At 40.7% G+C, this 18,436-nt stretch overlaps 1 protein-coding gene across 8 annotated transcripts in view; it reads right to left on the bottom strand.

The window, feature by feature from the left end:
• Positions 1 to 18,436, bottom strand: part of GRIA1 (glutamate ionotropic receptor AMPA type subunit 1) — a 325,563-nt gene that overhangs the window by 135,608 nt on the left and 171,519 nt on the right. For all 8 annotated transcript variants that reach the window (XR_009551600.1, XM_060198022.1, XM_060198021.1 and 5 more), the window contains exon 3: positions 2,970 to 3,209. Coding sequence is in view for 7 of the 8 variants with exons in the window: in XM_060198022.1 (XP_060054005.1) it covers positions 2,970 to 3,209 (240 nt within the window). In the remaining variant the exon portion in view is untranslated. The remainder of the gene's footprint in view (positions 1 to 2,969; positions 3,210 to 18,436) is intronic.

The raw sequence follows: 18,436 nt of genomic DNA, 5'->3' as shown, positions 1-18,436 counted from the left end.
GAACTGAGCTCAAAGTTTTGAGTCACTTCAAAAGCTAGAATGTATCTGCTGACCTCAGAGACCACCCTCTAGATCAGGATTGCACCAGGATCACCTGAAGAATTGTTTCAAGGTGACCTTGCCATTTCCAGTTCTCAGACTTCATAATCTGAGAACTCTCCTTGATACAGCCCTTTTGCCATGATCCTGATAATGGCTGGTATGCGTGAAGGAAAATAATCAAATAAGAGCAGAGACAGGAACATAGAATGCCTTTGGTACTACAGGTCCCTCCTCATCTATCTAGCATCTGCCTACCACTTCCTAAGAAGTTATTCCTGCAACATTCCTCTACTAAAAAGTGGCCCTACAGGCAACCTCTTGTGAAAAGCCCAGTTGCTCAGGGCAGATGTCTTCTGCCTCAGTTTCTAGACCTTGTATAATGCGTTTCTTTATTTATACCAATAGTGACTATCTTTGTACATTAATTTTTTACTAAATAAGGAGAAAGGAGGACAGTGCTGATAGGATAACTAAGGAAATAGAAAAAGGAGATACTGCATGATGGCTATTTCAAATGCTTCTGTGTAATGTGAAGCAATGTTGTTAAAAGAATAAATTCTAGGAGTTCTAATCACATGGACATTTTTCCTTTTCTTTTTATTCTGTATATATAGAAGATATATGTGAGCTGACCTACTATGATGATCATTTCATTATATATACACATAAGCACACACACATATAGGTATATGTGTCAACCATCATACTGTATGATTTACAGTTATGCAGCATGTCCATTATTTCTCCAAAACTGAGAAAAAAGGGGAGAATTATCATATATGGAATCAGAAAGCAGAGAAGTGGTATCAGAGTAGGCTGTAAAGATGAAGAATTTACATAATAGATTTCAGAAGAGAAACAAGCGAACAAGCCCTGGCCCTCTCAACTTACATTGAAAATGGATTCCAGAAGAATTTAAAGACGGGTGCTGTCTTTGTTGATCTCACAGCAGCCTATGACACGGTCTGGCACCGTGGTCTCCTAATCAAGATCTCAAGATGCCTGCCTCCATGGGTGGCCAACACTATATCATTTCTTCTCCAAAACAGAAGATTCCGGGTGCATCTGGGTGACAAGTCTAGCAGATGGAGACTTGTCTCAAGTGGCCTCCCCCAGGGCTCTGTTCTGGCTCCTACGCTATTTAATATTTACATCAATGACCTCCCAGAAACTTCTTCAAGGAAGTTCATCTACGCCGATGACATCTGCTGTGCAACTCAGGCATCAAAGTTCGACATCCTTGAGGAAATACTCACAAAAGACATGTCTCTGATATCTGATTACTGTAAAAAATGGCGACTAATCCCTAGCACTGCAAAAACGGTATCATCTGTTTTCCATCTACACCATGCCTCGGCCTCGCGTGAGCTTAATGTGCAGCTTGGCGATACGAGAATCCGGCATGAAGCCCAGCCAGTCTATCTTGGCGTTACTCTCGATCGCACTCTGTCATTTCACGAACATCTCATAAAAACTGCAGCAAAGGTGGGCACGAGGAATAACATCATTGCAAGACTGGCCAGCTCCTCATGGGGCGCGAGCGCTTCCACACTACGATCATCATCTCTGGCATTATGCTCTTCCACTGCAGAATACTGTGCCCCAGTATGGTTCCGTAGCCCCCATGTCCACTTGGTCGATTCCAAATTATATTCCTCCATGAGGATAATTTCTGGAACCATCCATTCCACCCCGGTTCCATGGCTGCCAGTTCTCAGCAACATCGCCCCGCCAGATATTCATCGGGATGCGGCATCATCTAAGTTCATTTCCCACGTCTACGCTTGACCAGACCTGCCAATATACGAGGATATCTTCGCCCACCCTGTCCAACGCTTGACGTCTCATCACCCAGTCTGGTCCCCTATGCCTACACTGAACTTCTCTGTTCCAGTCTCTTGGAAACAGAGTTGGCAGTCAGCTGAGGTAAAGAACAAACACCTCATCATAGACCCCTGCAAGCGTCAACCCGGCTTTGACCTAGCACTTTATGATTGGGCCCTCCTCAATTGCTATCGAACAGGCCATGGCCAGTGCACTGCTATGTTCCACTGCTGGGGAGCCAGAGACGACCCGAACTGCCCCTGCGGCTACAGACAGACTATGGCCCATGTAGTCAACGACTGCCACCTCTCCAGATTCAAAGGAGGTCTCGAAACTTTACATCAGGCTCAACCTGACGCTGTTGACTGGCTACGGAAGAAGGGCAAACGCTAGAAGAAGAAGAAGAGAAGTACACTATAGAAAGCAGGAACAGTATGCTAAACATACAGAGAAGAAAAATGTAAAGAAAGTATTTGGAAAATATGATGTAAAATTTAGGTGGAAATAGAGTCTGAAAGATTTGAAAAGCATGAGTTTGAGACCTTGAATGGTTGATTATGGTGATGATGGTAACAAAGGTGGTGATAGAAGCTCACATATAACATGTCCTTTTGGCAGACATTGTACACAACACACTTTACCTTCTTCAGTCCACATTAAAGCTTTATGAGATGGACTCTATTATATTTTCACTATAAAATTTGAAAATAAAGATATAGAGAAAAATTTTCCATTACATAAATGGCCAAACTGAGTAATAGAGAGTTTTCCCAAACTCAAACATCTGGAGAGGAGATAGTATAAAATACAGGCTCTAAGGACCTACATCTGTGTTATGGACCATGAGTCATGCCATTGAGGTTCCTGGGTTTTGATTTGGGAGTCAGGTTTATGGAAGCTTGATGACATGGTACTTTCAAAGGACTACTCATTCAAAGCATATATTTCCATGTTATGATTTAGAGATTAGCCACTGAGAGATCAGTCCATAGAAATAAGACGTTTTTGTTATCAGTCCTCTACATGCTTCACTCTCCTTCCTGCTAGTAATACTCTCTTCATCCCAGAGAATGGAATATCTCCCCCTCCAGCTCTTCACTTACCCCGGTCGGCATCATAAATGTAGACAAATTTCTGCCATTTATAGTGGTCGATGATGCTGATGAGGGCATCCTGCAGCTCAGGGCGTAGCTGAAGGACAAACTGATTAGATGTGTCAACAGGGAAACTTGGTGTGATGAAGCAGACATGGAGAGCCCCACAGAAAGAAGTCAGCATGTTGACAGTTCTTCTTTCATAAAATCCAAAGATGGCATAGACTCCCTTGGAGAACTGGGAACAAACTGAAAGAGGAAAAGGAAAGATTAATAGAAGATAGTAAAAACAAACGCCAAATGACTCCAAAAGCAACCCATTTACTGCTTCATATTCTAATACATCATCTGTCCATCTTCGAACACTTCATCTATCCATTCTTCTATCACATTCATTCACCCATCTATGCATCTATCCGTCCTTTCTACTCATCAATCTATCCAACTCTCTATTACTTTGTTCTAACCATAATCAATGTTACTCACTGAGTTATCTACCCACCCATTCACCTTCCAATGCAGTAGTAATTAGGTGCCCATCTCATGCTAGATGTTGTCATGCTTATTAATTATAAGTACATTTTAATATTTTCTCTCATCTTTTTAATAGCTTTGGTAAGGTAGAAAATGAATCATTGGGCCATTTTTAAAAAATTGAATAAACAAGGATCTGAAAGTTCATAAACATATTCAAGGTTGCACAACTAGGGTTTGTCTAAGTTGGGTGGATATATTGACCGCAATCCAGTGATTTTTCTAGGATGCCATCCTTTATTTCATGAAAGGATGCTACAGGAAGGAGTTCACTAACTTTTAGGTGAGGTATGTCTAGGGAAATAGTTGTTGATTTTCCTAGCTTAGCCCTTGTCTTTTGGTGTATATGTCTCTGTTGATGTTCATTTTGTTTTAATATGTTCTACTAGCTGTTTTTTACATCTTTCCCATTGTATCAGCCATAATCTGTTAACATCCTCTACTGGGGCTATTTTTGCAAGGCCCCATATAGTTACCAATCCTTACTTATATTATATGGTTGTTTATATTGCTGCTCAGATTATAAAGCTTATCAGACAAAGGTCAAAGGGCTAAACTTCAGTTCTACAAGCTATAAACTTCATTTTAATATGGATATAGGACAATACTTCTTAGTGTTGTCCTTGTTAGGTAACAATTCTAGTGACATCCCTAGAGACTGAAAATTACTCTGTGATATGGATGGAGTGGTAGGTGAGCTACCTTCTCCCAGAGCAAGGTTTTAGAGTACTTTAAAGACCTTTTACACATTAGGCTATTTGTTTCTCATTATAGCCCCAGTGTTGTTATAGGTTTTGTTTACTCCTTGTTTTTATATGATGTTATGCCCTAATTACACCAATGAGTAGGGAATCCTTTTTAACTGTAACTCCAATTTTATCACATCTACTTGCCCCTGAACCTTTTGTTGGTGAACAGTTTTAACATACAAGTAAAGCTCCTATGGGCCTTGGTGTACTAAATGCTGTAACCACTGGGGCCCAGTTGTTCTGTGAAACTTGGTGCTTAGTTCTGAGTGGTAATGAGTTTGAAAGATTATTGTTGTTTAAAGATTCTACCTGAGCCACATATATCATATGTTCTGACCCTGTCAGAAACTTGCATCAATCTCAGGAAATTACAGATGATCATTAACCCATGCTTACATAGTCCTAGTTACTGGAAACTCACAAGCTATCTTAGTGGTTTATCCACTCGCCTCTGAAACCTTATGGATTGCCTGTTTTCACGTAATACACAGACCACCTGAGTCTATAGCAGGACCCCACAGACTCTAGTTTTATAGCATATGGTTTTCAAAATCTGATTCAAATATCTTTTTCCACCCACAAGTTAAAGGATCTTTTGTTATACAAACAAATTTTATTGATTCACCACTATTTGTAGTACTGTACGGTTTGGAAGTACAGTTTTACACTTCTGTTCATTTTTTTTTTTTAACAGAGCACTGCTCAGCTCTGGTTTATGGTGGTACAGGGGACTGAATTTAGGATTTGGAGCCTCAGGTATAAGAGTCTCTTTGCATAACCATTATGCTATCTATCCCCACTCCAGATTTACACTTCTGTAAGTGAATTTATCTCACTGTACCCACAGCAAACTTCAAATGACATTCACTATCAAAATGGTGCCTCTACCCATTCCTCACATGTTTTTCTTCTGATAACTGTCTACTTTCAGAGTCTAAGGGTTATTTTTATTATGTTTTGATAATTGTTAGGGTTGGATATTTCTGTTCCACAGATGAGTTGAGTCAGTAGGGTAATTGCCTTTGACTCCCTGAATTATCCATCCATATTCTCACAAAATACATACTTTTATCTTTTAAAATAGATAAGTAGTATTCCATTGCTGTCCAGTAAGTGGTCTAGTGGGTAGAGCTGTGAGCTTGCATGTGTGAACATATATACTGCAGCTCCTTTATCTACTTATCTGTTAATTGTTACTTAGGTTGATCCCATGTCCTGACTAATGAAAATGTTTCCATGAACACAGAGAGCACAAATATTCTTTCCAGTTTGTGCTTTCTTACATATTCAGTGCCTAAGAATGGTGCTGCTGTATCATATGCCATTTTGAAGCAGTTACTTTTATAAAATATATATTTTTGTTTATTTTTATTATTGGATATATATATAGAGAGAAATTGAGAGGGAAAGGGAGTTAGAGAGAAGTAGAGTCAGAGAGACACCAGCAGTCCTGCTTCACCACTCCTGAAGGTTTTTCCCTGCAAGTGGGGGCCAGGGACTTGAACCTGGGTCCTTGTTCACTGTGTTGGGTACGTTTAACCAGCTACTCCACCACTTGACCCCTGAAGCAGTATTTGTAATTAAAAATGTTTCCTTTCCTTGTGTAAAAACCTTGCAAGTATTTATATTTTTCACCAAATTAAATAGTTTGTAGAAGGGGTTTGAATGTCAGTGACTGACAACTCTCCCTCCTCCTTCCAAATGACACTCTCCATCACCTCATTATTCACTCTCTACAAAAAGCCTCCACATTTTGAGGCACTGAAGCCAGGAACCAAGGAGAAGTGTCAGCATGATTAGCCTTCAATGAAATGACAATAAAATGGAGCTGCTAACACAAGAGTTCCCTTCCTGGGAGAGAGCTGTCAGGACAACGCCAACCTAGTAGATTTATTGATATTAAGTGGATGGTTCCTGGAAGCAGAGTGATTATCAAAGGCTAGAATGGGTGAGGATGAAGTTGGACAGCCCTCAGAGCCTGGGGTTTCCTGTCCTAACTACTTCTACCCCCTGTTTCCCTAAGAGGAAATTCCTGGCTTCTTTTGATACTTGCTCTGATTATTGGACATTTTGCTAAAAAGTCTCTGGAGGCAGGGCCCAATGAATCTAACACTCCATGGGGTCCCTTGCCTTCCCTATCATCTCTCTCCAGGTTTGCTCAGATCCTGTTCTTTCTCCCTATATGCTTTAAGCTCCCACAGTAGCACTAGCCTTTTTCTACTTTCTTCCTGATTGCTTTTTATTTCCAAGAGTGCATGTCCTCTAGAAGATTCTTGGAGTCTCCAGAGGCTAGTTCATTTGTCTCCCCAATCTTGATCTCATTCCTATGACACAGTATGACAACACTCTGGATATTTAGTCTTAGAAGATACAGCTAAGGTCCACTTTAGGGAACCAGAGGCTACTTCCAAGCCATATTCTTTTAGGGCCAGTGGGTAAATTCATCCTTTTATTCATATTAAGAGAATAAAGTATGCAGTTTAAGGGAAGTGAGATTTACAAAAGGAAAGACAGGAAATAATTTGAGACAGAAAAAACAGTTTGTACTTCCTTCCATTTCTGTCACCCCATTCTATTCTACCCCTCTCAACTCTGAAAGTTCTAACAAAAAACAGTAGAAATAAGAACCCCAGAACATGATGGCAGAGGAAGACCCAGTGGGGGTTTAATTGTTATGTGGAATATTGAGAAATGTTATGCATGTACAGACTATTGCATTTTACCATTAATCCCTTAATAAAGAAATTAAAAATTTAGGCCCAACTAAAGGTACAAAATCAAGTAGATAACATAAAGAATTTATATCCCATGGGATAATAATGTTTTATTGCAACCAGGGGAGAAAAACGCTAAAAACACTGTGGAGAGCATACTGTAATGTTTTAATAGGTTTTATGTGCTCCCCAAGTACACTTCACCAGTAAGATGGATTGTGTTTTTGATGAATCTATATTTAACATGGGGAGAATAATGTGCAGTGCATGATTTCTGGTGGAGAAATCCATATTTATAGAAATCTTGATTCTGGCAATTACAACAGACACTTAAAGACAGGCATATGGCTATAGAGGGTAAACAGCCCCTTTAGAGGAGCAGCAGGTGTGGACAGCATAACCCTTACTATGTATCAGAAGACTGTCTCTGGTCAGTGTCCACTATCATCCATTTGTGAATATTTATGAAGCATTGTTAATGTTCCTAGGTGCACTCCTTGCTTTGGAGCATATAAGAAACTCCTGTTTTCAGAAAATAACATGAACTCAAATAGGCATAGGTCTGTACTAGTAAAGAAAATTATTTGAGTAATTAGAATATGAGAAGTGGGACAGACTAATGTGATGGAATTTTATAAGGAGAAGGTAGTCTCACATTGGGAACAGGTGAAAAAGGAAGATCTGTTCTGTGAGATGAGGCCTATGCTGAAATATAGCTGCTAAAGAATTACTTAGAAACTGTAATTTCTTTCTGTGGCCCAGAAGACAGCATGAATACTCCTCCTTTCTTATACCCTTGCAGCCAAGATTTAATATTGACAAACAACAAATCATCATAGAAAATATAAATTCTTCACATTCTTTCTAAACCAGGTCACAGTTATTTAAGATACCGATGCACATCCAGTATCTTAACTCATGCTGTTCTCTGTCCTGCTGTGTCCTCCTCTCTCCTGCCTCTTCCTCTCCAAATATTTTCTGCTTTAGAAAGGTTCAAGTTAAATGCCTCCTCCTCATTGCCACTCTCCTATCTGCACATTCTTCACTGTTGTCTAAAGGTCTCTATCTTTCTTTTAAATGTTCATAGAAACTTGTCCCTCATCATCATCTTATCAAGCACCCAGGCTTTCTTGTTGGAGTTCTTTGTTTGAAAGGCTAATATGAGGCCAAAAATGGTGTGTTTGAAGACTATATAGGCTTGTGTGGAGTTGTACCCCTCTTAGCCTATGGTTTAGTCAATGATTCCTTTTTATAAATAAATAAAAAAAAAGAAGGCTATATAGGAATGAGACACCCGGCTCAAGATTTGGGTGTTGGCATGTTATGGAGAGAAATTGCAGTACCTCTGATAATTTGCTGTTAAGATCTTATGGATTCTCTTCCAAGCGTCACATTGTTTTAACCATTTGTGATAATTGCTCTTAGAACTTAGATATTTGCCTGACTAGAGTATGAGCCACTCCCTGCTTAAGGGATAGCAGAGCAGCTATCTATAATATCTTACTAAGATTAGGCAACTCTCTCACTGCAATGGCAGCCAAGGAAAAGACAGTTATGTTGACAGAGAGGGAATAGATACTAGCACCCTGCCAAGCCTTCAGTGTCTGCTCAGTTTATACTTGCTAGTACTTATAGTAGCATTTCTACTAGAAGCCAGAGGCAAAAGCATATTAAGAATTCAATAAATGTCACACACATCTTAACATTGAAGGCACATAAGAAGTTGTACCAAATCCATTGTTACCTATTTCCTCTGAGTTAGACATAGTAGAATAGAGAGGTAAACAAGACCTATATTACCTGTGCCCTCATAAAACTTTTGCTATTCCTCCCAGTTCCTCAGGGGCATTGTACAATGATTATTATATGATGTTGTACCACAGTGGATGAAAGAATAAGTAAATGTAAATCATTCATTCACATTAACCAGTTGGTACAGTTTTTGACAATTTACCTTGTCTTATTTCCATAGCATTTCTTGCATGAATTCATTGTATTTCTTTGTTATTGTTAAATGACTTTTCTGCATTTGTATCTTTTCACCCACAACTGAGGTGTAAGACCCCTTGAAAAGAAAGACTTTCCAACTTCATTTTTCTTGGAGCATCTGATATGCAGTACTCCATATGGAACCAGGAAAGGAATTAATCAGCTTTCTTGATTCTGCTTGGTTTGCTGTCTTCTGCATTTGGTGGACCATCTAACAAACTTTAACTTGAGGATATTGCAATTATTACCCTCCACCATGCTTGGATCACTGTTCTCTATCACTTCTTGACATATTAGGCTGAAAGAGCGAGATCTCTGCCCTTGGAATAGCATTCAAAGCCCAGTCAGTCTTGATGTTTTTACCCCTAGTACTCCTTCTCCTAAGGCTAGGAGGCTGATGTTCTACTGTCCAACTCTGCAAGCAGGATTTGGATTTACCCCAAACCAGGGTGCATTGCTCCTGTGCAATTTACCCAAAACCAGGGTGCATAGCATCCTGTGCATGCATGGAGTATTCTGTGAAGATAGTCTTCATAGAATTGCACATGTATGTGTGTACTTTTCCCCACAACATACTTGTAAAATCAAGACCAGTCATAGGATTATGCATTGGTAGCCTTGTGGAGCACTTAGGTTCAAGAATCTGACAGATGAGAGAGAAGTTAAAAAGATAGATGTTACTTATGTTTACATTAGAGTGCTTTTTATTGACATATGCTATAGTATGGAAGCTCAGTGTCAAGAGGACCACTCTCCCAATTATGTACATGTGATTGGGACTTCTGTCATCTGTTCTGGGAGACTGGCATTGCTTGGGAAAATACTACTATCATATATCACTATAGTTATGTTACCTGTTGACTTTTTACTATGTGCTGGATCCTGCTTTGGGTACTTAATGTGCATTTTTGTCATTTTCTTTTCACAACACCCTAGGCATATTTTTCTGTATCATCAGGAAGCAGAAGTTCAGGAGTATTAAATTATCTTCTACATAGGATGATGAACAGGGCTTGTGAATTCATCTGTCTATTCCTGTGACTTGGTCTATGTGACCCTACCCCATGAAAACTCAGTAATTGGAACCAGGGTTTTCCTTCCTGGGATAATCATGCCAGCCAACACTGAGGTTTGCTCTGAGCAGGTGCTAAGGATTTTCCTCAAATCACTCATTTACTATTACTTTAGTGACACAGCACATTATATACTCTTTTCCTATTTTAAAGACTGAAGCTTATGAGCTTGCAAACAGTCACAGAGAGGTAAGAATAAGATTCAGAAAAACATTTCAACTTGAGAGTTGTCCCTCTGATCCTAGAGCCTGTGTCAGAAAATTGTTTTTGCAGTCAAGCTGGAAATATCTTTGGTTCTGTGGACCAGCTGGTATTTGTGCTGTTATTGTTGCACAAAAGTAGTCACAGACAGTATGTGAACAAATGAGTTAAACTTGCTTTAGGGAACAGGTGCTGGGCTAGCTTTGCTTTGTGGGCTAAGGTTTGCCAGCACCTACTCTGTGCTGAGCCATGTCAGAGAGTGAAATTTTACTCTATGGAGAGAAAGTGATGACTCAGAGTATTATAGTACATGGTTTTATTATCTCTCACGTCAATTTCCTTTCTTTTTTTTAAGATTTATTTATTGTGAAGGTGAGAGGAAGGAGGTGAAGAGGAGTAGAGTACTACTCAGATCTGGGATAAGGTGGTGTAGAGGACTGAACTTGAGACTTCTGAGACCCCAAACATACAAATTGGTACTCTTAGCAGGCTGATCTATTTTCACAATTCCTCTCATGTACATTTTCTTTGATGCTGGAGATGGAAACCAAGGTCTTGTGCATGCATGTTAATGCTGAGTCACCTCCCTAGTCCATTACATATCGTTTCTATTTAAAATTAGAGTGAAAGAAAGAGAATGAAAGAATGAGCAGTGTACTGATCTGTGGAATTCTCTTGATTCTCCTATGTGATGATGGGGTTGAACCCAGAACATCATACATATGAAGTATGTGCTCTACTTCTAAGCCATCTTGCTGCCCCCTCTCAAGTACATTTTCCCCCTATGAATGCTAATTTGGAGGGGGATGGGATTTGATGACCCTTCAGCCTGGGCAAAAAGGGGGAACCACCGTTGGAAGGGACCATGAAAGCAGTTGCAGGATGGACAGTTCATGTATTGGTTCTTCTGTGACATTTTGATCATTCATCCACATTGCAGTTCAGCAACCTTATGTCACAGTTTGACTGAAGGCCTCAGCTTGCTGTCTTTATATAAGGGCCAGTGCGGCCTTAAAGCTCACAGAAACTACAGCTGATGTAGGGACATGAATGACAATGTCGTGTGTGTGTGTGTGTGTGTGTGTGTGTGTGGTCTGTGTGTGGTAGTGGTGGTGGTGGTGGTGGTTGTGGGAGTGGAGTTCTGATTCCCAAACTTCCTGTTTTGCACCGTGACCAGCTTGGATGGGAAAGGCTATTACACTGTGTCACAACTGAAGACTTTGATGAGGGAGGACCAAGGCACCCCAGCCAGGATGGACAGGCAGTTTCAGAAGTATATATAGTTTTTATATTTTATATTTTAGTAATTTAAAAATGATTAACAAGATTGTAAGATAGCAGGGGTATAATTTTATACAGTTCCCACCACCAGAGTTCCATATCCTATCCTCTCCATTGGAAGCTCCCCTATTCTTTATCCCTTTGGGAGTATAAACCAAAATTCTTCATGGAGTGAAAAAGGTGAAAGGTCTGGCTTCTGTAATTGTTTCTCTACTAGACATGGACATTGGCAGGTCTATCCATACCCCCAGCCTGTTTTAAAGGTAATATGTACCAGGGGATTAAAAGTGGCTTGGTTGGGAGTGCAGAGTTGGAGGCTTATGCCTGAGGTGTAATAACAGCTCTGTTTGGAGAAGATTTGGACTTGAATTGAAGCTTAAGTCAAGGCTTCTTTGTGTGTTAATTACTGGGATCAAGGTTAAGGTTGCAGTCCAGGACTGGGGTATATGCCTACTTAGTCTCACTAGAGGGCAGAAGGTGGCAGAACATCCTAGTGTGGGAACTTTATTTACCTAGTTCTTCCTTCTGTACACCCTTGAGGACCATAATACCCAGCTAGAGTAGAAGGAATAAAAGTAATGTTGCTTCCAGATGGAGGGTAGGTATAGGAGAGATTAGCCTCTCATCTTCCTCTTCTTGCCCTATTACAAAGCAGCCAACCTCTGCTGGTTCTGGCATGAACCATCACTGCAAGGATAATAGGTATATCATTTCTGTGGTAAAGCCAGACTTTTCCTCCAGCTCTTGATTCTGTTCCTTGGATGACTAGGAAAAAAAGGAAATCCTTTGGTTTCTTATTAGCTATTCATTTTCTATGAAAATGATATATATAAATGGGCTTTCTTAGACCAACCAGCAAGTATAGCACACTAGACGTCCTTGAACTTGACCGGTAGCTGTCCATTCAGGCAGAATTCTGTTGAAATATGTACCAGCCTGAGAGTCCCCTACGTAAGTAATCCCCCCCCCCCTTTTTCCTGCCACTAGGGTTATTGCTGAGATTCAGTGCTGACACTACAAATCCACTGCTTCAGGTAGCCATTTTTTTCACTTTCTTCTTCCCTCCCTCCCTCTCTTACTTTCTCCTTTTTCCTTCCTTCAGTCTTCCCTCCCTCCCTTCCTATTTTATTTAAGAGGACAGAGCAAATTTGAGAGGGGAAGGAAAGATGGAGGGGGAGAGGTAAAAATAGACACTTGCAGACCTGCTTCACCATCTGTGAAATGTTCCCCCTACAGATGGGGTGTGGAGTTCAAACCTGGGTCCTTGTGCATGTTTAACCAGAATTTCACTTTATACCTCTGGAGGTGATAAAAGGAAAAAAAAAGGTGCATGAAATCAGGCTATGAAAAACAATAGGTTCTAGATCTCAAATTGAAGTGATACCAAGAAACTGAACCCATCTGGTCTGATATCTGAATTTACTTCTTTTATTAACATTTTATTTACTTATTATTTATTGGATAGAGACAGAGAGAAAGAACACACACACACACTCCTACTCACACTCCTACCTTCAGCACTACCCCATTGCTCATGAAGCTTCCCCCTGTAGGTGGGGACCAGGGACTTAAATCTGGGTTATTGCATATTGTAATGTGTGTACTCAGCCAGGTGCACCACTTCCTGGCTCCTGAGTTCACATCTTAGGAGTATTAATTTTTTAATATTTTTATTTATTTATTTGTTTACTTTCTCTTTTGTTCCCCTTGTTTTTTATTATTGTTGTAGTTATTATTATCTTCGTTGTTAGATAGGACAGAGAGAAATGGAGAGGGTAGGGGAAGACAGAGAGGGGGAGAGAAAGATAAACACCTACAGACCTGCTTCACCACTTGTGAAGCGACTCCCCTGCAGGTGGGGAGCTGGGGGCTCGAACCAGGATCCTTACACTGGTCCCTGCACTTCACGCCATGTGCGCTTAACCTCCTGCGCTACTGCCTGACTCCCCTGAGTTCACTTCTAACACCACACATAAGTTGATTCCCAGCTGAACTCTAAAGGACATAAATGGAGGACACAAAAGAAAAGCTGAGTCAAATCATTCTTTCTGCAATTTTAGTTCTTAGTCTCAAAACATGTGGGAGATACTTCTTTTAAAACAAAGTTCTTGCCTTTCCTTTTTAACAAGGATGTGAAGCACAATGAGGACCCTTCCAGGGTAGGCACTCTGGCATCTGAAACTGCCAGTTTACCACTTTATTCCCTCCTACAACACCCATTTCATGTCTTGTACCTTTCCTGGCTTCACACTACTCTCCTTTCCCTTTCCAGAAACAGAGAAGCAGAGAGAGAAACAGAGAGCTAGATAGAATGAAAGAGACCACTACACTGAAGTTTCCATCAATACGGTGGTGGATAGGCTCAAACCTGGGTCACACACATGGAAAAAGCAATGAGTTATTGCACCATCTCCACGCAGCTCTTTCTTTTTTCCCTTACCACTGTACAAATACTCTTTCTTGGTGCTTTTGTGCAATTTGTTATCCCCTGAAAGTTCTTCCACTCTCTTTTAAAATACTGACTCCTCAGTTTTCACTGCTCAGCTTTTGAGAGTTCTCTTTAGAGAGGTTTTTGCAGTATGCATTTACCTTCTTACCCTCTGTTGTAGCACCTTGTTTATTGTCATCATAACTTTTCTGTATCTTTGATTTATTCAGTTTCATTTTGTGCTTGTGTAATTTCTTTTTCACCAGTAAGGCAGAGTTCACAACTATTTTATTTCATTCTATAACCCTAAAATCCAGCACAGTGCCTGATGCGTATGAGGCATAGAACATATTTTTTGAGAGAATGAATGAATGGATGGCCAAGCTCCTGCTTCTTCTTCTAAAACCTTAGAAATATTACTTCTCCACTCTGTAATTCATTTGTAAATAAGTGAGATTCAGAGAATTTAAGTACTTGTTCTCCCTTGAAAGCACACATGTTCACACTTAATGTTTGACAGAAGGGAGAGGTGGGGAAGACAGTATGCAGGAGCCAGAACTCAAATTCTTGTATACAGTTTCCACTAACTTAGACTCTTTACCCCACTTATCTTTTTGACCAAGTTGACCTGCCTCTGATTCCCTTTGCACCAATTTTTTATCCACTTATCAAAGTTTCTTCAAACATTGGACAAAACAACTCTTGTTAAGATGTACAGAGGCTCCTTGAATTTTAGGAGGAATTCTGAGAATAAAACCAATCTTACTCTTCTGAGGATTTTCTCTTTCTGTGTCCCCTAAGAATGATGAGTTCTAGGAGTGTGTGTCAATGCAAGGGTGAGTTTCAAACGTGATTCTTAGGAAACAGTAAGGAAAGAAGGGGGTGGGCCAAAGGCACAGGTAGAAATACAAAGTGGAAAATGGTGGTAGCATTTGAAAACAGAGAACAGGAAGCTAATATTCAGCCTTACTGCTTTGGCAGATTGCACCCTAGGGGTTTGTCTGACAGCTTTACTGACCCTGATCTGCCTCTCCAACATCATTTCATCATAGTTTCCCAACATGAGGCCCTTAAAACTATTCTTTTTGCAGCAAACCATGTCCTTCCATGTCTTTATGACTCTGCACACATTCCTTAGAAAAGTCTTATATCTGGAAAGCTTCTACACATACTCCAACACCATGGTCAGGCAACTGAAGTCTAGCAGGAGACCTTCCAACCCTTCTGAAAAAAAATTAATGATTTTATCCCCTGCGTTATTTTCCCTTAGTGATTATCTCCATGGCTTATAATTTAGCATTTTCATATTTATGGTCCTTCCTTCCATCCTTCCTTCCTTCCTTCCTTCCTTCCTTCCTTCCTTCCTTCCTTCCTTCCTTCCTTCTTTCCTTCCTTCCTTTCTGTCTTCCCTACCTTCAGGGTTATTGTTGGGGCTCGGTGCCTACATTACAATCTACTCCTCCTGTGGCCATTTTTTTCCCAATTTTTTTGGATAGGATAGAGAGAAATTGAGAGAGGAATGGAAGATAGAGAGTGAGAGAGAGAAAGATAGACACCTGTAAACATGCTTCACCACTTGTGAAGTGACCCCCCCTGCCGGTGCTGCAGGTGGGGAGCCAAGGACTTGAGCTGGTATCCTTGCACTTCTTACTATGTGCACTTCACCCAGTGTGCCACTGCCCAATACCCCTCATTTCTATGTTATTAATTGCCTATGCACTACTTTTGGGCCAAAGAGGGGTTGTGAATTTTTAAGTCTATTATTTTAATGAGAGAAAAATAGCACAGGGAAAGTGAGGGGCAACACTGCTTAGTTCTGGCTTATGGTGGTGCCAGGAATTGAACTTGAGATCTCTGGTGTCTCAGACATGAACTTCTGGTACACAAATTAGTATACTCTCTCCATGACCCTGGGTCTGATTTATTTTTATAGACAGAGAATCTTGGAGCTGCCTTGTGGCTCAGCTGGTAGAGTGAATACATTACTACTTATGTAGTGTCTAGGATTAAACCTGGATCCTCGGAGCCCAAGACATGAAATTTGTTGTACATCATCTCCTCAGCTCCCTTCCCATCTTTCAGGGCCTTTTGGGTTGTTTCTTCTGCACACTTCACTCAAGGTATAAATACAGTAGCATTCCGTTTAAATAATGCAATGGATGACAATATAGAAGTCCCCTCACTTTTACCAACTCTACATGTTAGTCTTCGCAGATATTTCCCACCTGCCTCTTCTCACTTGAAGCTGAGCCAGTGTGTTTTCAGTCTTCTCACCTCAATGACTGTCAACTCATCTCCAAACTGCAAAAGCCCACGTCTACTGAGTTCTGTGAAAGTACCCAAGGATGGTATATAAGCAGTAGCTACCTGTACATAAGGCCCTATGGTGTGGCAGTTGCTTCCAGCTTTTCTCAAGAAAGAAGTGGGGTATAAAGAGGGACAGAGATGCACCTATGACAATTTAGAACCCAGTTCTGTAGAGTCTAGCAAAGACATCCTGGGGAGCCAAATGAAGCACGCTAACCTCTGAATCCCCATACCTGAGGTTCAGTGTGAAGGCCCATGCCTGTCTACCTCGCAAGTTAAACTTAACATGTCTCCTCCTGTCTTTAAGTTTTTAAGCCTTCACAGATAAAACAAACTTTGGCTTTATTCTGCATTTTCAGCTTTCTTAGATTATTCTGGACAGCAGTGATGAATGGGAAACAGCATAGCTGGACTGTGGACAAAACAGGATTATACAGAGAATGCCTATGATAATGACTTCTGTGTTCTCAGTATAGATTTAAAAATACCACAGAGCATGTTTTTCTTTTTTTAAAAAAAATATTTATTTTATTTATTTATTCCCTCTTGTTGCCCTTATTGTTTTATTGTTATAGTTATTATTGTTGTAGTAGTTGTTGGATAGGACAGAGAGAAATGGAGAGAGGTGGGGAAGAAAGAGAGGGGGAGAGAAAGATAGACACCTGCAGACCTGCTTCACTGCCTGTGAAGCGACTCCCCTGCAGGTGGGGAGTCAGGGCTCGAACCGGGATCCTCATGCCGGTCCTTGTGCTTTGCGCCACCTGCGCTTAACCTGCTGTGCTACAGCCCTACTCCCAGAGCATGTTTTTCAATGTAGAACCATACCACAGGGAGAAAGAACTAGAACCAACTTTCGTTGTCATGTGAGATCCAGCACGAATTGAATTCAGATGATTAGAATAATATTCAAATTCCGGTAATTTAGTCTATTATATGAACAAGAAATCCCAAGTCAAACTAAAGCAAAAAGGAATGCTATGACTTTAGAGCTGGCAAATGGTTTTTTTTCAGGATCTGGGAAAAAGAGTGCATTCAGGTGAAGGCATATGTGCATGTTGTTAATTTTCACCCTGTCTGCTCTCCCACAATTCCAGTTGACCTCTAGAGTTACCAGGGGAGCTGAACTATGCTCACTGAAGTGACCATAGATAATAGAAGCTGCCACTTACTCATCATTTGCTAAACACCTGCATCACTAAACCTGCACAGTGTTTGCCTTATTCCTCATGACAATTCTCAGGGAAAAGTACCAGCTTCTCACTTTACAAATGAGATCCCGTGGTTGAAGTTGATATAGACATGGCTTAACAGGGAAATCAAAATTGGGTGAGTCTCAACCCAACAACATATATGCATAGCTATATTGCCTTAATAGTGAACACATCAAACTAACTTCCCTCTCTTCCCCACACAGACAGACTATTACCTGGACTTCTCTTAGGGAACTTATCCCAACACTGCTGCCCACAAAAAAGCACAATTTAAACCATTCCTCCTTACCTATGTTTCCACATAGGATTCCTTCCCTGCACTGAGTTAGGTGTCTAACTCCCTTCCTTCCCACCTCTGAATGAAGTAGCACCACTCATCTTGCATGCATGTGACTCTGGCTGGAATCATATCCCTCTGACATAGTGAATCTACTCTTAGAAGCTGTGCTTTCAGAATCTTTCTGTATGTGGCACTCACTAAGGATACTAGACCAGATACTTTTCAAGAGAGGCTTTCACATATAACTGGTTTGTCCATTCTCTCTAGTCTGTGAACTTTGACATCATCCCCCCTATTTCTGTTGTGCTCCCCCTGTACCCTTTTCATGTATAGGGGGTACGCCAGGCTGGAGTCAAGAGTCCTGTGTGGAAAATCTCTTGGAGGATTCCTATGGGCAGGAACAGCTGTCTCTTCTTCAGGTCACTCTTTGGCTCTCTCCTATGGACCTGCCCTCTTTCCCTCTCTCACTGTTCACTTTTGGGGAAAGAATGGCTTGTCCCATTCTCTTTCTCTGGAATCAGTTATGTGCTCCTTCATGGTAAAGAAAGTCTCTGTTACTATTAAAAAAGAATCTAGGATTATATTTCATAGCAGGAAGATTCCTGGGAACCTGAAACAGTTTGGTTCATGCGTTCTATTCTGACTGGATCCCTACCAGGCATACAACACAGGATATGGATAAATACTCCATTTCTGGGCAAGTTAATCA

Source organism: Erinaceus europaeus, chromosome 9 (assembly GCF_950295315.1).
Source record: "Erinaceus europaeus chromosome 9, mEriEur2.1, whole genome shotgun sequence".
In the NCBI taxonomy this organism is placed as follows: Eukaryota; Metazoa; Chordata; class Mammalia; order Eulipotyphla; family Erinaceidae; genus Erinaceus; species Erinaceus europaeus.
This window is presented reverse-complemented; position numbering and strand designations above follow the sequence as displayed.